At 45.1% G+C, this 24,577-nt stretch overlaps 1 protein-coding gene across 1 annotated transcript in view; it reads left to right on the forward strand.

Annotated features, from left to right (window-relative positions):
• LOC126272531 (zinc finger protein 358-like) overlaps positions 1–24,577 on the forward strand; it is a 126,000-nt gene that overhangs the window by 53,449 nt on the left and 47,974 nt on the right. The window contains exon 5 of the mRNA XM_049975444.1: positions 21,903–22,053. Within this exon, the coding sequence (XP_049831401.1) occupies positions 21,903–22,053 (151 nt within the window). The remainder of the gene's footprint in view (positions 1–21,902; positions 22,054–24,577) is intronic.

The raw sequence follows: 24,577 nt of genomic DNA on the forward strand, positions 1-24,577 counted from the left end.
CTCGATGAACAACTCCATCTACATAAAACGGATAATATTTATTGAGGTCTGCAAAATAATTTAAAACAGACAAGGGAAGTATTATTTATTCTGCAAGATAAATACACTTCGAGTAACGATGTTGATATTTTATTACTTTTTATGTCACTGCTGCGTTTCTTTTTTATCGTATTAAACACTTACTTTTCGGTTGCATCCCATAGCGAAGGTATAGAGAGCAAAAGAAAACTTCGCATTTTTTTCATTTTTCTCATGGTAATTTAATCTTGTGCTGTAGAAGTCCACTGAAGTGGACAACTGTTAATGTCACTTCTTTTTAATCTCTACTGAGGCTCCAAATGCACGCAAGTCACTCCAGATGACACTCCTTACCGGTGCTGGGCCTCGCGTGCATTTGAAACTTCAGGACTGATTAAAAACACCAAAGAAGTGACTTTAATGGTTGTCCACTGCCGTCGATATAGTGTGCCAGATAATGGCAGACATTCTATTGATAGACGTCAAGAAATTCAGATCACGTGGGAAAAGTGTTGCACATGCACCAGGCGTGAAAGTGCAACAAACAATGAAGAAATATGCAAGAGTTAACCCGATTTCTCTTACTTGGGAGAGGTACAGTTGATTGTTATGCTAAAAGATTCGTCATTCGATCCATAGATTACCGACTAAATGAGACATAGCTACATAACAGATTTGTTTTGAGCAACACCATTTGTCTTCACATCAATAGCTGCGACAGTACGTTTAATTACCATTACATTAAACAATAGGCGTCTCAACAGAATAAAGAGGAGTTGCGTTATCATAAGTGAAAGTGCGTTAACGAAAGTGTGCTGCCTGGAAAGTAAATGGAAATTAGATCTGCCTCTGGGTAAACAGCGTTGGCAGAAACCCGTATTCGTTAACGCTAAAGTACAAGATCCAATCAAAACGTCTCCGTTTGTGGGCGTTGCTGCAGCGTATATGCGACGTACCGCGACTCCGCTACGCGTATATAAGCACCAACGTGCAGGCAGGGGAACAATATGACTTTTGTGTCTTTCCGACGCGTGCGAGGTAAATGAGGAAAGGTGAATTACCGCGCCGTTATTACTAAATGCGTCGAAACAGGACCAACGTTCTCTTATTCTTTTCTAGGCTACTGAAGGAGAAACGGCAGTAGGCGTCCATAGAATAATGAAGATCGTGTAAGGGGCAACATATCTGTCGAAAACCATCGTTGTGAGACGGTGCGACAAGTTCTGTGCTGGTCGCGATTCGACACCAGATGCCGATCGATTTGGGAAGTTAGCCTCATCCATCACAGACAGTAACAAGTGGAAGGCGCTCGGGCACCAACCTTATACACCCGATTTCTTCCCATGGCATCATCACTCCTTAGGTCCCTTAAAAAAGGCCTTTAAGGATCGACGATTCCTATCAGACAAGGCGGTTACGGACCTCTTCACTCAGTGAAGCTCGGTGTTTTACCGAACGAGTATCTTCAACCTGGCGCATCTATAGGATGATTTCTCACTGTTCATCTAGATTCTGCCTGGACTGTACGGCCTTCGAAGGGGAACTTTGTGATCGCCCCTCATACTCGTAGCTGCACGTAGCGATAATTTTTAACACTTTTTTGTTGGTACAACTAAGTACATTCCAGCGAAATAAAATACAGCGTAGTTCTGTGGTGATGTTACAAACCGTCAGGGATGAAGGTGAAGGGTAAATGTATCCACTTGGGGTAAAGGATTCTGGCCCAGAAACGGACGAGTCGAAAGTTGTTTTCGATAATCGTTCTGATACTTCCGATAATGGAAAACATCTACCGCGACTGTTGTTGCTAAGATTTTGGAGCATGCAACTTTCAGAGGGGGTAGTATGGTCAGTCTGAGAGTAATTTAAAACTTTCAGTAAGTCACTGTGGTGATCCAGGAGTGAAAAATAAGCAATACCTCTCAAGCTGTGATGCAGAAAATTTAAATTTCCGTCGGGCACAAATCGGCAAAAGTAACGTAGGTAATAATTCTGTTACGTGGAACGCAGAATATAGTAAACCGATAATACGGCTATGAAGCTCAAGCGTAAGTTCTAAAGGATTTCTTCAGCTAAAAATTGTTTCTAGTTTGAAGCACTAGGCCATAGTTTTTTAAAAACTTGAATAATATCATCATTTCTAATTTTGGGGCGAAAAGTTGCAATGAGGTTAAACATGGTACAACTCTAAAGCCGAGGAGAACGAAGAGGAACACTGGAATGCCTTCTAATTTACGCGACCATCCATACCAAGTATTTAGTAGTGGAACGTTCACGAAAATTTACCTGTAAGTCAGGCCGATGTCAGCCTGAGATTTAGTTGATTTGCAGACATCAGTGATTTACTAGACATTCTCCTCTCAATAGGGGAATTCACTTCTATTATTCCGACTTTTGAAGTATTTTATCGCCGCCCTCCCCCGTCCCCCTCCATTAAAGGGCCTCTTGTATTTTAATGTGGACTCCAAATAACTACGCATCTTTGCATTTATCACACACGTAACTCACTGCAAGAGGTGGAGGAAGCGATAAGTGACAAAAAAAAAAAAAATCTTGGGACTAACAACTGTACCCCAACCCATATGCTTTAGTCTCACACTTATCGACTCAGTCACTGAGCCACCCGGAAAAGTTGTAAGGCCCTTTAATTTATGAAAGAAGGAAATTTCGTACAAAAATTATTAATTATTCATCGTTGGTCGGAATACTTATAAAACTGAAATAACGTAAGAGAAGGAGAACAATAGTGCCATTCGTCACGGGTCTATTGATGTACAGGGAGAATGTCGCAGAAATGCTAATCAAAACCCAAAATTCCGCTCTAAAAACGAGAGAGGGTTTTCCAAGAGGTTTCAAAAGAAGGTGATACTGGAAGCACGTGTAGCTTCCTGCTATTTGCTTTACGACGGCCAGTGGAATACAGTTACATATCTGGATGCTAAATCAAAAATGCGAGAACAGAAATGTGTGGATTATCCTTCTGAGGGGAATGTCATGATGAAGGACACTAACGAAGGAATCCAGGAGTAGCAAAATCGGCAGTAGGGGAACAGATGGACAACATTTTTGGGAGGAGATGAGATTGAATACACGCCACTCTAGCCTGTACGAGCCCTTTCATCTCTGTGTAGCTACCGTACCCTACGTCCAATTGAACCTGTTTTCTGTAGTCGATTCTTGGTGTCCCTCTAAAACTTCCTCCCCTCTCCACCAACCCCGCCCCCCCTCCCACACACACATACACACACTGACGTTTCCCTGACGCTATAGTGTGTGTCCTATCAACGGACTCCTCTTTTTCCTTTAGTCGAGTTGTGCAATAAATTTCTTTTCTTCTCTGTTCAATTCAGTACTTCATTAATCATCTGACCCATCTACTCCTTAGCTCTCTTCTACAGCACCACATTTCAAAAGTGTTCATATTCTCCTTATCAGAACTGTGTATCGTCCACATTTCGTTTCCGTACGAGGCAACGCACCAGATAAACACTTTCATAAAAGACTTCCTAACACTTAAAATCCCTTCCCTTTTTCAAAAATGGGTTTCTGGCTTATTGAAATTTTCGTTTCTTATCCTTTCTGCCACATTGTATCGCCAATTATTTTTCTCACGAAACAGCAGAACTCGTTTACTAATGGTACTGGCTCATTTTCTAAAGTAGTTGCATCAGCATTCTTGTATTTAATAATTTTTACGTAATGTGGCGCCACAGTCGCAATTATTGCTTTAAACTCAGTACCGCCATTAGACTGTTTTTTTATTTGCAGTGTTACATTTACACGATCATGATTTCGGCTTTAAAGTGCCATTATCAAGTGTTTTAATGTTATACAGTCCTAAGATGGCATACTGTCTTACTTAAAATACACTGTTGGACACATTGTCTAAGGGTCAATATTCCTGATAAAAACCTAAAGCTTTGTTTTATCACTGAGATGGTACACTCAGTAGGAGATTAAAAGGTAAGTCATTGTTTATTAGGAGCGTGGAAGACAGATGATCGGGACATCTGACAGCAGTAGACACGCGCAGCAGAGAGATAAAACACTTTATGCTGTTGTTATGGATTTTTCAGAAAATCTATAGACTTGAGGTGGTCTGTAAACTTTGACAACAGTGAGAGCAATGTTTACGAAACAGCGCCTGGCGGGCGTCCATTCACCCGTGTGTAGCAGAACTACCGGCGGTGGCGGAGGTCGCGATCCTCGGGCATTGTCTGCAGACGGAAGCGCCGATCTGCGCCGGCGATAGCTCTGCTTTCCGCAAAGCGACGCCGCCGACAATACCGCGCTCGCCTCGGCTTCCCGCGTCGTGGTTCGACAACGATCTCTCGCCGGCATCTCGTTAGCTTTGAATTGAAAACTCCTCCGTCGGCAAAGCCGATATTTCCGGGGTTTACTTATCGTTAGCGAGAGTCGGCACGCAGGCCGTGAGAGCGGAAGTGAGTTCGGCTGTCCAGCCCAGCGGCCAGGGTGACACATGATTGGACGTGAGGTAACCGAGTCGTGGGAGCGTCGACACCTGCTGGCTGCCGGGTATGAAATCAAGGCGGCGGACTTGCGACACGGCTCCCATTACTCGGTGGCAGCAAAAGTACAGGTTATTTTGTACCTCACGACGTCACACGTAGCGGCGTTTACGAAATCCTGCAAGGTAATCACTTCTCCCTCGCTTCTGGTTGCCCACGCAATTTCTCAACCGAAATAGTTTTCTGCTCTGGTTCTGAGTTTCTGATTTCATATAGGGTCAATCAGATTTTACGAACCCACCCATTTGTATATGGGTGTTAAGGGTATAAGTGGAGTTATTGTGATAATTCGTACCTTAATATGTACATACTTCAGCCTATTAGTTGTTGGGTTTTCTCTGTGTATAACAGTTTTCCCGATGTGTGATCGATCGTGACGGGGGAAAACAGATGGCGCTATGGGTGGCCCATTAGATGGCTCTGCCATAGGTCAAATTGGTAGTAACTACATTTTTTGGGTGGGTGCTCCCATTTTTATTACATATTCGTATAGTAAGTAAATGAATAGGAATGTTTGATTTGGAGCATTTGTTTCGCTTTGTGATGGATGGTGCTGTAATATTCCAACACTTACAATATGCCTCACCCATTTAGATGAACAGTTGGTGACGATGTAGTTTTTTTTTAAATTAAAATACAAAAAGTAGTTACGTTTGGACTTTATTTCTGTTGTTCCAATGTGATATATTTACTTTTGTGACCTTATCATAAATTATGGAAACGCATGCTGTTACGGCTTGAGCAATGGTAATAACCTCATTAATCTAATAAATGCTCAAAATGATGTCCTTCAACCTCAAAGCCTTTGGCAATACGCCTAACAAAATTCCTCGCGATAGCGAGTAGATCGCCTTGAGTAATTGTCGCACATGCATTGGCAATGCGCTGGTGCATGTTTTCAGTCGTTGTCGGTTTATCACGATAGCAAATATCTCTCCCCAAACACCTTTTCAGAGGAGGGTTAGCATTCTGATCCGCTACAAGTGTAGCAACCACCAACTTCGAAGAACACATTGTACTTACGAATGATGTTATTCTTTTTAACGTGATGCACGACGACCTCTTACAATTCGGGTATTCGGCGTATCTTTGGAACACCATAGTCAAACCTGCTGAAGCCGGAGTTACCCCTTTCTCGAAGCCGCTGCCTAACTGTGGCGAAAAGGATACGCAATGGAGTCGGACGTTGTGGATTACGATCCTGACGGAGGCTACGAGAAGCTCTTCCATTTCCGTGAGCTTCACCATACGGAAAGATACTGTCGTTTAATTCTGTAAACGTGTTCTAGGTCATGTTGCTCCAACACTCAGGACACATGAATGAGGCTCGAGTCAGGTCAGACAGGTAGGACATACTTAAAATTACATCAACCGAACTGATTTAAGCACCTCCTACCATGACCATCCTGTTGCATACCAACCTAGCAAACTTGTTTTCAGAACGCTGTAGCACGGAAACGCTACGCTCCTAGACATAGATTCCAGGACAAAATATTATCTGCTCAGTCCCCTCTACAAATAAGTTTGTAAGGGAAATTTTATAGGCACTCTTTATAAAGGGAGCATAAACGAATGAGGAATCATTCTAATGACGACATAGGCCGAAAAAGGTGACATAAGCAACTTCGACAAAGGGCTGATTGTTATAGCACGGTCCTTGGGAAAGAACATCTCGCAAACAGCGAAGCTCATTAGCTGCTCGAGTGTTACTGTCATTCGCATCCATCGAAAGCACAGTGAATTCATGAGTGCATGATGAGGTGTTGGACGTTCCGTCTCATTACAACATGTGGAGTCCGGGGATTGATCGCTCCGTAAAGCAGGACAGGCAACGATTTGTGGTAGAGCTCAATGCTGTTCACTGCAAATTGTTCGACATGGGTCTCCCATATGTGTTCCCACGTTGACCCAACAACATCGTCAGTTTCGATTATAACGGATACATGTGAACCGTGAACTAAAAGAAACTTGACGTCTGGTCGGATAAATACGTCATCCAGACGATTAGCTACTAGAAATACGTACTCCACCATGGACACAGCCAGGTTAGAGCTGTATTATCCCACGACCGACATTCAACTGAGTTCCCTTAAGCGCTATGTCAGTAATCGAAGACACCATGAGACCTGTGGATTACACGAAAATTATTTATCTCATGCGTCCCTTCATGCTTGATGTCTTCCGCGACGGCGATAGCATCCTCCAAAAGGATAACTACCCGTCTAAAAAGACCAGAATCGTGCAACAGTGATTTTAGGAGCATTGTAGTGAAGTCACGTTGATATGTTGGCCTCCAAATTCGCTGGAGCTCAACCCGATGGAACACAGTGGGACGTTATCAGGCGCCAGCTCAGTATCCATAACCATAGGCCAGTAATTTGCAGGAACTGTGAGACCTGCGCAGAGAAATCTGATGGCGCATACTTGCAAAAACCTACTAAGGACTTGTTCAATAGACGTTGCGAAGAATCGATGCTGTTTTGCCTTCCTAACATGGACCAATGAGCTGTTAATCAGGTGATGTAATTCCTGGTAAACTTTCCGCGTTACATGCGGATAGAACCCCAACTTTCGATGATTCGCTCCACCATCGTCATCAGGGGCTTTGTCTAACTGTCACAAAACTGGTGATGCCCCCACTTTATGCTCAAAGGACGACATCCGATTGGTAGAATTGGATCATGATGATATCACGGAAATGGCTCGTACTGACACTCTCTACGTCCATAGACTAATTTGCCACACACTATCCAGTGTTGCTTGCAGCGCCATCACTCGCATTGGGTAGTAAACTACGAGAAGTTCTCCTCTGTGCTCTTTATTAAGTGCACGCTTTCATGTATTTCTAAGTGATACCAGATGTCCCTTCTGAAGTTCTTATCACAGAGTCTAATTTCCACTAATTATAGAGTCCCAGCAGAAGTCGAATCATGGCCCAGAATACTTATATTGTGAGACTTCTGCGGTAATGTGGGCGGGCAGTAGGGCTATTGGCGGATTTGTGCCAGTAGCGATAGTTGATGCTTGAGCGTTGCGGGTTGTTGGTAGAGACATATTACCGTTGTAACTCGTCTCTGATGGAGTCACCTGGTTCTGCTGCAGCACCAGCATACCTGTAACATGCCGAGTCGTCATACTAGGGTCAGTTTGACTACAAAAATGGCTTCTCTTTGAGTATGCTCGGGTAGAGATTTGTTTGTGACTTGTGTGTTCGGCTTCCCTGCTTGTCTTCAACATAACAGTTTACTGGATGGGCATCCACAGCCAACTTTTTGCATGTTGAATGAAAACCGCTACAGCTGTTGTAACTGCTTTATTAAAGGCCGGACTCGTTCCGTAATTTTAAATTACATTATCACGTGCAAATTTGAGGGTAGCTGTGTTTTGAAATCCAATCCGTCCATGTATGGCAGTGGCAACGTTCCGCCCCGGCGCGGCTTCAGCTGAGGCGCTGTTTACCCTATACTATGTTCCTCTCCTCTCCTCCCCCCCCCCCCCCTCTTTCCCTCTTTACAGAGTGTTTTATAATCTTATCCTTCATCCCATTTGTTCATAGGTTCCAGTTTCATCCCGTGTTTTTTAATCCATGATCTCGCTTTTTGCAAAATTTCCCACAGTTTAAAGAAAGGGTTGTGATCGAACTGTAAAAGTAGCTCTTGCACTTGATGATGTACGAGGGTAATTCGGAAAGTAAGGAACGATCGGTCGGGAAATGGAAACCACAGTGAAAAGTTTTACACAGGTGGTTTGGGCAGTGTCTCTACTATGCCCGTCGATCGCGTTACGTTGTTATTTTTAATTCTGAGCGCACAGGCAGCACATAAAGATACCTTGAACAATAGTGTCTCCCGCCAAGTACGTGGACCTCGTGAGAAATTTCGCCTGGAGCTATGCAGCCAACATTACACAGCTGTCGTGCGTTTTCTTCTTCAAGACAATTTTCAGCCGCATTCTTCAGGAGCAATGCATCGTTTTCAGTTGGAATTGCTTGATTACCCACAATACAGCCCGTTATTGTCTCCCTCTGAGTTTCATCTCTGCTCACATGGACCGCTGGCTATGAAGACAACATTTTGGCACAGACAACGAGGTGTAGGCCAGCGTAGAGAACTGGCGGAAAGCACTGGCGGCTGCCTTCTATAAGGAGGGTATTGGAAAGTTGGTGCAACGGTACGACAAACGTCTAAGCCAGATCGGCGACTATAAAGATAAGTAGCTGAAAGTTGTAGCTGTTGCTGTTGTGGTCTTCAGTCCTGAGACTGGTTTGATATAGCTCTCCATGCTACTGTATCCTGTGCAAGCTTCGCTTCTTCATCTCCCAGTACCTACTGCAGCTTACATTCTTCTGAATGTGCTTAGTGTATTCATCTCTGCCTTGCAGTACTAAATTGGTGATCCCTTGATGCCTCAGAACATGTCTTACCAACCGACCCCTTCTTCAAGTTGTGCCACAAACTCCTTTTCTCCCCAATTCTATTCAATAGCTCCTCATTAGTTATGTGATCTACCTATCTAATCTTCAGCATTCTTCTGTAGCACCTCATTTCCAAAGTTTGTATTCTCTTCTTGTCCAAACTATTTATCGGCCATGTTTCACTTCCATACATGGCTACACTCCTTACAAATACTTTCAGAAACGACTTCCTGACACTTAAATCAATACTCGATGTTAACAAATTTCTCTTCTTGTAGCTAACTGTTTGCAAATAAAACAGTTTTCATTTTCAGTGTGGTTTCCATTCCGCGACCTATCGTTCCTTACTTTCCGAATAGACCACGTAAATTAAAATTACGAAACCGGTCGTGCCTTTAATAAAGAAGTAGCAGTTTTCTTTTTTTTCAGCATTCCCTGCTTGTGTCAATTAATTGGCTGTTTCAGAACAGCTCTCAGTACCATTCAGGTTTGCTGTAATACAGAGGATCGCCTGAATATCGATTTTTGTGTCTTTATTTAGTCCTTCCACAGGACTGGAGGCGCGGAAATACGGTGAGGTACCCATCATTAGAAACGTTTCGCTAACGGAAGTAAAAGAAAAAGAAAAGCAACGAAACGATTACACCGTGAGTATCGGTAGTCTATTGAGTAAACTGCTGCCGGAAATGGGAAAAGCGTTTTGGGACGGTTTCCTTCTGTCTGTGGTTATGATCGGAGTTTAACATATTCAAGATAAGGGGTTGTTCGAGTGACTCTAGTTATTCTACAGTTGTCGGCTGTACACATAATGAGCCGATTACGAAGGTTGGCAAGGAGAAAAAGAAATCAGAACGTGGGGCGAGGAATCATTTTTCATTCGACGAAAGCAGTAGACGTTATATCATGTAGAGTCAGAACGGATGAAAGCCACTGGCGGCAAAGTATTCACGGTTGAAATTTATGGCAAACGCCTTGCTCTGTTTTGAAAACCGGTGTCACTACGATAAACCGACAACGGAATTAATTATGCAGAAAAAGGAAGCGATGACTTATTGAAGAGGAACGCAGCCTGTTATCCCGCCGGCGTGCCTCATCGGGTATTCGCGGCGCGTCTCGTCCAGTCATCGACGGCGGCCACGTGGGCGGCACGCGACACGGCAGCGGCGGCGGCGGCGGGAGCCGGGGCTTAACTGATGTGGCCAGCGCAGCAGCCGCAGCACGGCTCCAGAGGTAGCAAAGCGGGGAGGCTTCAGTACAGTGCACAGCGACCGTTGTCAGAAATATTCGCAATACAGGTAGCTGTGTACGCAAGAGCGCTTAAACCATGAGATAGTTCGCTACTGCGGTGGACGGATCTGCTTTGCAAAGCTAGTATCACAGATGTTATTGCTCTCAACAAGAAGAGTTTGTTAAAGCGAATTAGCTGCTGCACGTGTGAAATTTGTATTTTTGAGCATGTTGAGCACTACAGCTGACAAATCTAACTGATTAATGGAAACGTTTACAGCTGTATAATTAGACATTTACTGTGCTACGACCGGCTTCGTTCTTACAACGTCTTCGGATTGCTTTAGCACAACTCGGCAACCTGGAGAGTTTCTAAGAAGGAAACCGGTTGTAGCACTGTAAAAATGCAATTTTACAGTTGAGGTGGTTTTCATTAGTCATCTCAAAATTCGTCTCATATATTCCAAGGCCGCTTGGAAAAACCATTCGCAGAACGGGTCAAAGGTCGAGACATAAGCTCGCCACTGATATGCCCTCACGTATTGCATCTAAACGTCGGCTGCAGTGCTCAACATAGTCAACAATATGAATTTTCCGTTCATATGCCTTGTTACCTTGTACCTGAGAATAACTATATTACCCTAGTTGAGTGGTGTAGATATTCATTGCACCTGATGATTTGACTATTCTCCTACAAGCTGGTTGTACTCTCCTTTTACTGGAAACTAAAATTTAAGACAACTATACGGAGATATTATGAATCACGAGTGTGCCACAGTGATTTGAGGAGCGTAGTAGTTAACATGCGCCACAAAATTCGAATCCGATGGTGCATGTCTGGAGCTCTTAGCAGGCGCTAACTCCACGCCCACATTCCATCTTACGGCAACTGTGTGACCTGTGCTAGACATCTGCTTCTGCACACTTATAGAAACCTATCAAGTACCAGGTGGTTATAATTAAAGTGCAGCTACTCAGAGGTCGAAAACGATTAGTTATTAATTCCAGTTTGTGCCATTAGGTGTAAATCTGGTGCTTTGAATACGAGAAAGACGTATAGAAACGTTTGCGTATGTAAAGGATTAGGAGCTGGACGTGGGTATTAAAGGTCAAACAAGTCAGAAAGGCATAATGTTCAGTTTATTATTAACCACTTCTTTGTTTGTTCAACATGAGCACCGTAGACGTCGACGAGATGCTGTAGAGCGCCAGATTGGTACCTGGTGGCTAAAATGGGAACTAATTTTTTTGCAGCATAAATCAGTTCCGCATTAACGCATTACCATATCTAACAAGTTTCGCTGCCATACGATAATTACAGCACATTCTTCATCTGTGTAGCTGCACTTCAATTATGACCACCCTCTACTTGTCGAACACCTGGCACTCCGAATCCATGTTTTATTTCGTTCCAAATGAAGACTTCCTTCAACGGTCGTGCGCAATTTTTTTCCTCATCCCTGTCTATACCCAAAAATGTCCTCCACCTGTAATGAGACGTCGACAGGATATTTCAGATACGGTTAATACTGATTTTAGCATTTGTTTCGAATTGCGATAATCGTTTTTACAAGTTTGTCAATGAAGTAAGTGGGCTGGACCTGCTCAAAAAGTGTGTAGCAAACTAGTAACTGTTATTGCTTCCTCAGACGTGTTGATCCCCTAAGAGCCGTCACTCTGCCAGAGACTGGCGGTGTCCAGATTATAGCGTCGGCACTTCCTTCCGGCAGCGTGAACTGTGTGTATATATATATGTGTGTGTGTGTGTGTGTGTGTGTGTGTGTGTGTGTGTGTGTCTATCAGGTCGGCGGCAGACTCCAGCTGCCGGTATTTACGCAGGGTGTTGTGAATTCCTTGAGACGCAGGTGCGCAGTGCGTAAACCAAAGAGGCCAGCCCACAATAGGCGCTCATTAGCGCACGCACCGCCGACGGCCGGAAGACTATGTCCCTAGCCCCTCCTCATTGGCACACGAAGGCAGTGTACACAGTTGCTGCTTTATGGAAAAGTCCCACAACGGATTGGGGAATTTATAACTCAAGCTGCCTGAACAAGATCAATATTTATTCTGTATGTACTAATGGCCATAAGAGAAGCACGAATAAAATACGAGATAATAATGCATGTAGAACATATCGCTCTAAACTAAACAACACAGAAAATCATTTTCAGGCTTAATCATCTACAAAGTGTTGTATTACTTGCGGTCTTGATTTGATTTTTAAGTCACAGTGCTGTATATAGCATCGTATATGCGGGATAGAGTGTTGTACCTGGAAGACTTTTTTTTGTCGGTTGTTCGGTCTATTAACTGATTTTAAATTTGGAATATCGGGAAGGAATGCGTGCTAAGGTCGACAAGCAATTTTCGCTATTTTCTAAACTTTTTGTTATTGTCAGACATGAGGTTGCGTTTTTCGAGGCATTTGTAAATATTTCGCGTTCCACACATTCAAGTACTGTAGAATGTATTAAAGCTATTTAGAAACTATTTCTAATTCTTCAGGTCCGGAATTTCGTGTTGCGAAATATGCTATATATTTTTGAAACTACTTATCAGTCACATGGGCAGTTAAGCCATATTTCGTCGGTCGTGCACCATCTTCTGTCCTGAAACAAAAGAAGGTCTTTTCCCGTGGGACATATGATATCAGCAAATGAAGTGAGATGCTTTTTTTTTTGTCTTAACAGTTATACTCATTTAAGAGAATGGAAATATGGAAATTCGTGTTAGTTTTCAATAGCTTATATTTCAAAAAGTATGAGGTCGTGATGAAAAGTAATGCTTCCGAATTTTTTATTCTGTTCTGAGTACTGGTCGAGGTATTGCATGTCATGCATAATATTCGGTAGGCTTTCTCGCTACACTGACTCAAGTTGAAACACTCTGCCCCTAGAGGGCTCCGAATTGTAACATGTAAGATGGCGGTGTGTGACGTAACAATGTCGGTGCTTGAGATACAGCGTGATGCATGAAACAGAGGAGATTGGATATCTGTCAACAATTTCTCTTGAGTTTTGAGCGTGAGGATGATGGGTTGCTTAACAACACTGTGCAGTTGATGAAGGGTGGGTTCCACCATTTTGACTCCTGAGACGATAAATGGAGGTCCACCGCAAAGAATCTCCAACGCCGAAAAAGTTCAAAACTGTGTTCTGCGATGTTCAAGGTGTGTTGCACTTGAAATTCATGCCTAAGGCACGATCATAAACTCTGCAAACTTCTGCGAGACCCTCAGAAAGTTGAAAGCAAAAATTTGAACAGTTCGTCCACACACAGAGCACCCTCTCCTTCACCATGATAACGACAGCGCTATGACATCTGCAACAATCCGAGTCCACGTGTCCACTGTCATAGATCGTCCACCTTACAGTCCCGATTTGGTCCCATCCGAGTTTCGTCTGTTTCCATAACTTCGAGGCCTTCACTTTGATGGTGCTGAGGCGGTGCAAGCAAAGGTGAGGGTGTGGCTCCGTCAACAAAGTCGAACTTTGCTTGCTGACGGCTTCAAAAAATTGGTCTCTCGTTGAGTGTTGTTATATTTAAAAAATTTTAAGAGTTCCCACATAAAAATTTCGGAGGCATTACTTTTCAGCAAGTCCTTGTATTTAACTTATATCTTGTGTTTGATAATACTTCCACTTAATTAGATTTCACTTACCGATTATTGATGTCTACTAGAATAATAATAACTATTAAATACAGTATTGACGAGAGTTTTCTCGATTACAAAGTTTTTTAAACTTTCAATCGAATATTTGTTGCTAGAGACTTGACCATGTTGTATCTTGTAATATGTTTTCACATTTGGGAAAACCTAAATTTTCAGGAGCAATTTTTGTAATTTAGGAAAAAGAATGCAATCATTTACAAATGGAATAAAAAAATATATTAACCTTCCACAACAGGACTGGCAATATGCGAAGGTCTGAGAAGTTTACCAAGGTACACACTCTCCCCTGTTGCGGAAATGCGGGGTAGCCGTGCGGTCACGGCGCCTTGCCACGGTTCGAGCGACTCCCTCCGTCGGAGACCTCCCTCGGGCATAGGTGTGTCTGTTGTCCTTAGCGTATGTTAGTTTAAGTTAGATTAAGTAGTCTAGGGACCGATGACCTGAGCAGTTTGGTCCCATAGGCACTAATCACCGCTGCGGAAATGGAATCACAAACTTCAAGTGGTACAAATGGCTCCAAGCACTATGAGACTTAACATCGGAGGTCATCAGTCCCCTGGACTTAGAACTACTTAAACCTAACTAACCTAAAGACATCATACACATCCATGCCCGAGGAAGGTTCGAACCTACCGTAGCAGCTGCGCGGTTCCGGACTTAAGCGCCTAGGAACGATTGGCCACAAGGTTCGGCATCACACACTTAATGACAAGTGATGCGGAGAGAAGGTAGCTACTAGAAAAACGCAATAATTCGGTCGTGGAATTTTCGGAGGAACTAGTCCGGAGGTATTCCGAAAATCAGTAAACCACTGGATAAGAATCTATAGATGTGGTACTCAGCTCAACTGTAATTAATCATCCCCAGCGTGACACTTCGTTTGGTGACTGACGCACGAAAAATGTGTCATCAAACTACACTCCAAAGGTACACCAGCTCGAGATCCAAAGACGGTTGCAGCCTCGAAGATAGCCACCTTTCGGACATAGTCCGACTTATCAAGTACTTGAGGTGGTACCTGTTTTGGATTTCACGATCTTGTTCTGTCTCTCGACGAACGTTTTCAGTGTATTGAAAACATCGCTGAAAGACTGAAATGATATTGGGTGTTCATGAAGTCCCGCTAACATTTCAAAAACTCGTAACTTGGAAATAATGAGAGGTAGGGCGTAGTGGTTTGTTGTAGAATGTTTAGAAGTTCTCTAAGATTTTTTTTCTGTTGTGGCTGAATTTCAGCGTCACCCATTCACCCATTCGTTGCTCATAGAACACTAAGGCGATATACTACTTCTGCCCACGTATGGGTCGGCATTGTAGAATCAACAGTTTTGATTGCTTTATTGATACGTGCACGAAAGGTAGCAGTGTCACTGAATAACACGATCCTTGACGCAACGCCACAAAAAGAAGTCTAATCGCGTGACATTGGGAGAGCTCATAGCCCATGCGATAGGACCATTACGGCACTACCTGTCTCTCTAAAGTTTTTGAATCACCTCATTATGCTTGGTTGTCTGTGGTGCCCTTATGTACTGAATTCGATAACTCCACAGTAACGTCATCACAGATTTGGATTCTGCATACTAGGTGACTCGTTGCGCCTTCTCCTGATCTGTCGCTATTTCGATGTACTGTGTGTCAAATCTGCAGCAGTGGATGAAGGAAAAAAAGTCTGAGTGCTTCTCAACGTTTCGCAACAAACGATGAGCCTCCAACTTTAATAGGTTCCAACATACGAGGTTTTTCTTTTCTTTTTTTTTTTTTTTAATCATAGTTCTACTTTTGGATGCCATGTGTTTTGCGATATGAACTGGATGCTTGAGACTTTTGTTTGGTGTTACTTCTCCATGAAGAGAACTGCTTCTGACATTTTAGAACATTGGTTCACATGTCGTCAACACCATTTCTCTGTCGTCACAGTAAAAGGGCAAACGGTTTAAAATATTGCTGATGTGATCTACTACTTCTTCTAACCGTATTCTCACGTGTCTATTTTCAGCTAAAAATACTCGGCCATCACTATTGTTACATAACTGTGGCTTCGGCAACACAAACTAAATACAAGTACGGTACACTATGCTATCGAGCAACATCTTCTACCATAGTCCATACTCCTTCGTCTAGTTACCTTCATTTTGGAAGTACGTATACTTATGGAGGGTTCAAATGGCTCTGAGCACTATGGGACTTAACATCTGAGGTCATCAGTCCCCTAGAACTTAGAGCTACTTAAACCCAACTAACCTAAGGACATCACACACATCCATGCCCGAGGCAGGATTCGAACCTGCGACCGTAGCAGTAGCGCGATTCCGGACTGAGCGCCTAGAACCGCTAGACCACCGCGGCCGGCTACTTATGGAGGGTGGTTGTATCTAATGAAGTCCGGAACTGCCTTACTGACTAAAGCAAGTCATTTGTTAGTGTTACATGATTATCAAATCTAACACAAACCGAGATATTTTACATGTGAAAGTGAAATTAATGTGGATGCCTAAAGACGCCAAATTGTTTTTTCGCAATTTATGTGTCGTGTCCTTAAATGTATCTCTGTAGTAGCTGATACAGTTATTCTCATGTCGTGGGTGACGCTATATTTGTGTTGTCAACGGAAAACGGTGGAAAGTGAAATCACGAGTCGGTATGCAGGCTACACCTCTTTATCAAGAGGTTCACCTTCGTAGCTCAGTGGTCAGTTTCTCTGGCTGCTACAGGGATTTCCGATACTCCTAGGTAATTTTTCCTGATCAGGGGCTGGAACGAGGTCAACTCACCCACCCGATACCAACTGAGGAACTACATGAGTGAGAAATAGTGGCTCCAGGATCTTTCCCTATAATTTACTCTTGTTTGTTTCGAACATCTTGCACTAGTATATACTGCCGAACACTTTTTCCAGGTCGAGAAATCCTTTGAACGTGTCTTGATTTTTCTTGAGTCTTGCTTCCGTTATCAACCGTAAAGTGAGAACTGCCTTTAGCAAGTTTAAAGTCCTTATTAACAATCGCCAGTACGTGATAATCTGTGGGAAGAATGGATTTAGGGTCATAACAGAGTTGTAATGTCAGGTGAAGAATAACAACAAAACACTGGCTCCCCTTTCCCGCCAGGCCACTCCGTGATGTAAATTTCTTCGACCTTCGGTATTTGAATCTGCTACATCCGAGATAAAAACAATATTGTAACATGTGATAGCGTTGTAGACTAAGGAGACGACAGAATTTACAAGTGCCCGCTCAAATATTATAACTTCAGGTACTACACTCCTGGAAACTGAAATAAGAACACCGTGAATTCATTGTCCCAGAAAGGGGAAACTTTATTGACACATTCCTGGGGTCAGGTACATCACATGATCACACTGACAGAACCACAGGCACATAGACACAGGCAACAGAGCATGCACAATGTCGGCACTAGTACAGTGTATATCCACCTTCCGCAGCAATGCAGGCTGCTATTCTCCCATGGAGACGATCGTAGAGATGCTGGATGTAGTCCTGTGGAACGGCTTGCCATGCCATTTCCACCTGGCGCCTCAGTTGGACCAGCGTTCGTGCTGGACGTGCAGACCGCGTGAGACGACGCTTCATCCAGTCCCAAACATGCTCAATGGGGGACAGATCCGGAGATCTTGCTGGCCAGGGTAGTTGACTTACACCTTCTAGAGCACGTTGGGTGGCACGGGATACATGCGGACGTGCCTTGTGCTGTTGGAACAGCAAGTTCCCTTGCCGGTCTAGGAATGGTAGAACGATGGATTCGATGACGGTTTGGATGTACCGTGCACTATTCAGTGTCCCCTCGACGGTCACCAGAGGTGTACGACCAGTGTAGGAGATCGCTCCCCACACCATGATGCCGGGTGTTGGCCCTGTGTGCCTCGGTCGTATGCAGTCCTGATTGTGGCGCTCACCTGCACGGCGCCAAACACGCATACGACCATCATTGGCACCAAGGCAGAAGCGACTCTCATCGCTGAAGACGACACGTCTCCATTCGTCCCTCCGTTCACGCCTGTCGCGACACCACTGGAGGCGGGCTGCACGATGTTGGGGCGTGAGCGGAAGACGGCCTAACGGTGGTCGGGACCGTAGCCCAGCTTCATGGAGACGGTTGCGAATGGTCCTCGCCGATACCCCAGGAGCAACAGTGTCCCTAATTTGCTGGGAAGTGGCGGTGCGGTCCCCTACGGCACTGCGTAGGATCCTACGGTCTTGGCGTGCATCCGTGCGTCGCTGCGGTCCGGTCCCAGGTCGACGGGCACGTGCACCTTCCACCGACCACTGGCGACAACATCGATGTACTGTGGAGACCTCACGCCCCACGTGTTGAGCAATTCGGCGGTACGTCTACCCGGCCTCCCGCATGCCCACTATACGTCCTCGCTCAAAGTCCGTCAACTGCACATACGGTTCACGTCCACGCTGTCGCGGCATGCTACCAGTGTTAAAGACTGCAATGGAGCTCCGTATGCCACGGCAAACTGGCTGACACTGACGGCGGCGGTGCACAAATGCTGCGCAGCTAGCGCCATTCGACGGCCAACACCGCGGTTCCTGGTGTGTCCGCTGTGCCGTGCGTGTGATCATTGCTTGTACAGCCCTCTCGCAGTGTCCGGAGCAAGTATGGTGGGTCTGACACACCGGTGTCAATGTGTTCTTTTTTCCATTTCCAGGAGTGTATATCATTCGCCTCTCTCTCTCTCTCTCTCTCTGTCTCTCTCTGTCTCTCTCTGTCTGTCTCTATCGAGCGAGGTGACGTAGTGGTTGGCCTACTGGACACGCATTCGGGAGGACGACGGTTCAAGCCCGCCTCCGGCCATCTTGACATAGATTTTCCGTGATTTTTCTAAATCGCTTTAGGCAAATTGCGGGATGGTTCCTTTGAAAGGGCACGGCCGACTTCCTTCCCCATCCTTTCCTAATCTGATGGGACTGATGACCTGCTATTTGGTCCCCTCCCCCAAATCAACCGAACAATCTCTGTCTCTCCCTCCCCCTCCCCCCCTTCTCTCTATTTAGTATCGTTTGGCCCATCGTACCGAGTGCCCGGATGTTCGTCCTGTCGTCACAATTGTCAAAGAATCTCGGAGTTTTGGGGGAGGGGGGGGGGGGGGGGGGGTGAGCATTGTGGGTCATCTGAAAATGAATTGTGTAAGCTTTGTTCTGTGTGTTATTTTATTTTAACTCTGAGTATCGTGTTTACTGAAGTCGAGACTGAGAAGCACCAGTATTTGTCTAAAGGAATGTGGAGAAGCGCCAAGAAAGGACACTAACTGTGGACGGTGTACCACATTAACAGAGCAGTAGTCGACAAACCACCGCCCGAATTCGATTCAAGCCTGTCTCATCTCTTGTCTCGTCTCGCATAGTTACACTGTCACGTATATAATTACTGACATTTTTAACTGTCAAAAAGGAGCAAAATCAGTCTCGGAACGTCGCTATTTTCCTATAAACACTGAAATATCAGCACAAATTTAAGAAAATGTAGGCCTTCAGTAAGAGTGAAGTATTCTCATGTCAGTGCTAACGTGGCGGATATCGGCGGGGCGCTGATTACGGCAGCTTGGTGTACAGTACCAGGCATCGTATCGCAGACGACAAGAGACGGGCCGGGCGGCAGGAAATGTGCTCCATCACGCCGCAGCTGAGGGGGGAACACTTGCGCCGCTGTGCAAGCAGTGTTGTGCAAACCAGACCCGCAGCACACAAGAGCGGAACCTCCGGCGCACCTGCGCGCCGGCACGGCACCCAGCAAACGAACTGCCGGTCATCCTGCGTCTGCTGCCACTCTTCATCTCGAAAAACAGTGTCACGCTCACAGCAGAATATACGCTTTCTTTCATCAACTCATGAAGGTCTCCCCGCCAACCACTCGCTGACAATACGTGAGCTCACGCAGCGAGATGTACTGCACGAAGACTGGTGATACTGGACAAAGTGACAGGAACCAACTTAGCAAAGAGAGCGTGGACCGCCATTGGCCGGCTAATCGGTACATGTTCAATGAGAGACCGCACAAGTCTCCTACCGAGTGAGGTGGCGCACTGGTTAGCATACTGAACTCGCATTCAGGAGAACGACAGCACAAGTCCCTGCCAGGCCATCCAAATTTATGTCCTCCGTGATTTCCCCAAATCATTTAAGGCAATCGCCGCGATCGTTCACTGCAAAGGGCACTGTCGATTTCGTTCCCCATCCTTCCGCAATCTGAACTTGTGCTAGGTCTGTAATGATCTCATTGTCGACAGGTCGTTACATTGTACTCTTTCTCTGCTTCCAGCCTTCTGGAATCCGGTTTCAGCTAGGTTTTCAGGAATTTCACTTGGCAGTGAGGCAAATACAGGAGCTATCTCTCAAAATATCTCTAAACTTATTTCCGTATGTGAGATATTCCCTTCTTCTGTTCCGTCGCCACATATTCTCAGTTTCACAGTTTAAAATAACAAAGAAGATACGAACGAAAACATAAAATTTTGGGTGCAAACAGCATCCTCTGAGGAGAACGAAATTTTCTAAAACGAAATGACCTACTGGTAACAATCTATGGACGTCAGCAGTTGACTAAATCTGTTAATGTCTGCCGTGCTAGTCCTGTGAGTCCCCCGAATGCTTCAGTTTAAATTTGCCTATTGTTTCGCTAAAATCTTCTCGTCAGTTCGGTTATGAGCTTGAGCAATCGATGACTTACATCATCGTTAGAGGCAAATTATTGACTGCTGGTACTTGATGGCATCCCTGTAGACAAAGAGCAGAAAGCCCCTGGAATGACACGGACTTAGGTTGCGTACTTTGAATATCTATGGAGAAGCAACCGTGGGACCAGCCAGACGCCACGGTGACGAGTGCCCATGCATTCGACCCACTGTCCCCGTAGCAGAGCTCCCCCGGCGCCTCATACGCTCCTATTGCGTCTCGGTGCCCCCATCCTCTCTGCGACTTGAAAGTATCATCTGTGGTACAAATTATAAGTGAAAACATTATGAGCCGTACCCAACGCAAGACTGCATCCAACCTGTAGATGTAGTCGGAAAGATAAGGGTTGAAAATGAGGAAATCCAGTGACTTCAGCGACTCTGACAAAGGGCAGGTTGTTATGGTCCGGAATCTGGGAACAAGCATCTCGAAATCGGCGAAGTTGGTCGTCTGTTGGCGTGCTACTGTCCTGAGCATCTACGGATAGTGTTTCAAGGACGGTGAAACCACAAGTAGGCGACCAGGTGTTGGACGTTAATGCCCCATCACAGAACTTCTTCGTGAACAATGGAAATATACTCGTGGATAACAATGAGTTTTCTTGGTGCCTACATCAACGAAATTCACATCCGTTTTCGGAAAATAAATGAGATGCGTCTGATAGAATTATTGTGAATTCCGATATGTTTAATAATCCAAAAAAAGCCTTTATTTACAATAACTTCCTTCCGGTACCCCTCATTTCTACCTTCCATTTTCCTCTGCCGGTTCACAATGATATGCAATTGGCCATGGACACTGTATTGATATGTGTATTAATAGCAATGTGTACTTGTTCCTTACCTTGATAACATACTGGGGACAAAGAGTTTTATGGGGCTTCAAACATAAACGGAGTATTATGAAACAGAACCCATAAAACTAATTGTGCCACAGGAATCATTGTAATGTTCTTGAAAACCTTACATTGCCATTGTCGACGAATGTATACAAATCTTAAATGTTAGCCAGACATGTGTATAATTGTATTACAACAGCTAACGAGATACTTCAGTTCATACTCGTCAGTTTCATTGTCTTCGAAATCTTTTGCAAAGGACCCTCACCCTCAAGGACTGCGTAGAACACTCACAGCAGATTTAAGCTCTACCAAAATTGTTGTAATAGTATTTCGGAGAAACGAGAGCATATACGTTGCTCAGAGCGTTCGGAATGAAGCTTTCGGGGACAATCAATGATCAAGGCATTACCGGTAATAAATATCGGCCTTGTTGTTTGTGCACTTCATTAGATGCAATGTGTGCCGCTAACTTAGGATGCGTCCGCCTCTTTGCCGACAGTGCAAGCAGTGCGGGAAGTCGTTCAAACGGTCGTCGACGCTGTCGACGCACCTGCTGATCCACTCGGACACGCGGCCCTACCCCTGCCAGTTCTGCGGGAAGCGCTTCCACCAGAAGTCCGACATGAAGAAGCACACCTACATACACACAGGTGAGTCGACTCTCCTCTGCAAGCTGCTGCGCGCGCGACCTCTGAGAGAGTGCTGAACGATGGGTTATTGTGATCGCTTCGTGGCTTTGGTTACTGATAATAACCTGACACCAGTGTCTATGAGTTTACTTTGTACACCACAGCACTGAAGATGATCACTATGTGACTGAAAATTGTTTTTGCTTTCAATAAACCATCAATATTACGGCCAACGCTGACCTTCCTTCTAATTTGACGATGAGTTAGTCTTCTGCCAGCAAATACAGATATGTCAAGTGTTACGAGACAAGCATATTGAAGTGCCGACCATTGCAGATGTAGTAACGGAACTTAATTTTTGCGGCACGTAGCTATAATTCTGGGTTAGCGAATGAAGTCAAAGTAAGGCCCTTACTCAGGAAATGACCGTTGACAGCAGATGCGGGAATCCCAGTCAAGTGATGAGCCAGAATATTATGATCACCTAACTAATAGCCAGCAGGTCCACTTTTGGCACGGATAACAGCGGCGATGTGTCGTGGCCTGGAAGCAATAAGGCCTTGGTAGGTCGCTGGAGGGACATGGCACCACATCTGCACACAGAGGTCACCTAGGTCCCGTAAATTCTGGGAGGGGGTTATGAGTTCCGACACCACGTTCACCCACATCCCAGACGTTTTCGATCGGGCTCAGATATGGGGAGTTGGCGGGCCAGCACATCAACTATAACTCGACATCGTGCTCCTCGAACCACTCCATCACACTCCTCGCCTTGTGACAAGCTGTATTATCTTGATGAAAAATGCCACTGCTGTCGGGAAAAATGATCGTCATGAAGGGGTGGTCTGCAACCAGGGTACGATACTCCTTGACCGTCACGGTGCCTTACATCTATATCTACATCTACATCTACATTTACACTCCGCAAGCCACCCAACGGTGTGTGGCACAGGGCACTTTACGTGCCACTGTCATTACCTCCATTTCCTGTTTCAGTCGCGTATGGTTCGAGGGAAGAACGACTGCCGGCAAGCCTCCGTGCGCGCTCGAATCTCTCTAAATTTACGTTCGTGATCTCCTCGGGAGGTATAAGAAGGGGGAAGCAATATATTCGATACCTCATCCAGAAACGCACCCACTCGAAACCTGGACAGCTAGCTACACATCGATGCAGAGCGCCTCTCTTGCAGAGTCTGCCACTTGAGTTTGCTAAACATCTCCGTAATGCTATCACGCTTACCAAATAACCCTGTGACGAAACGCGCCACTCTTCTTTGGATCTTCTCTATCCCCTCCGTCAACCCGATCTGGTACGGATCCCACACTGACGAGCAAGGTCGAACGAGTGTTTTGTAAGCCACCTCCTTTGTCGGTGAACTACATTTTCAAAGGACTCTCCCAATGAATCTCAACCTAGTACACGCCTTACCAACAATTAATTTTATATGATCATTCCACTTCAAATCGTTCCGTACGCATACTCCCAAATATTTTACAGAAGTAACTGCTACCAGTATTTGTTCCGCTATGATATAATCATACAATAAAAGATCCTTCTTTCTATGTATTCGCAACACATTACATTTACCTATGTTAAGGGTCAGTTGCCACTCCCTGCACCAAGTGACTATCCGCTGCAGATCTTCCTGAATTTCACTGCAATTTTCTAATGCTGCAACTTCTCTGTATACTACAGCATCATCCGCGAAAAGCCACATGGAACTTCCGACACTATCTACGAGGTCATTTACATATATTGTGAAAAGGAATGGTCCCACAACACTCCCCTCTGGCACGCCAGAGGTTACTTTAACGTCTGTAGACGTCTCTCCATTGAGAACAACATGTTGTGTTCTGTTTGCTAAAAGGTCTTCAATCCAGCCACACAGCTGGTGTGATATTCCTTAGGCTCTTACTTTGTTTATCAGACGACAGGGCTGAACTGTATCGAACGCCATCCGGAAGTCAAGGAAAATGGCATCTACCTGGGAGCCTGTATCTATTAGATGAGTTCCACTGGACCCATTGATGCTCACGTGAATGTTCCCCAGAGCCGCAGCCGCCAGACTGTCTCCGTCCCGCAGTACAGGCGTCGAAGAGCTGTTCTCCTGGAAGACGACAGATTCACGCCCTCCCATCGGCATGATGAAGAACGTATTGGGGTCCATCAGACAATGCAACGCTCTGCCACTGCACCGACATCCAGTGCCGATGGCCACGCGCCCATTTCAGTTGTAGTAGCGGACGTCATGGTGTTAACTTTGATACATGCATCGGTCGCTGTTGGAAAGGCTCATCGTTGGGAATGTTTGGTGCACTGTGTGTTCAGACGCCCTTGTACTCTGCCCGACATTAAAGAGTGATGTTAGTTTCGCCGCCTGTCCTGTTTTGCCAGACTGCCCAGCCTACAACGTCCGACATCTGAAATGAGGGATGGCCTCCCAACCCCCCAACGACGTCTGTGCATGGTTTCACCTTGACTTAGCCACGTGTCGAGGACGCTCATCGTAGCACTCCTCGAACACCCCATATGCAGTGCAGTTTC

The sequence above is a fragment of the Schistocerca gregaria genome, chromosome 5 (genome assembly GCF_023897955.1).
Source record: "Schistocerca gregaria isolate iqSchGreg1 chromosome 5, iqSchGreg1.2, whole genome shotgun sequence".
Taxonomy (NCBI): Eukaryota; Metazoa; Arthropoda; class Insecta; order Orthoptera; family Acrididae; genus Schistocerca; species Schistocerca gregaria.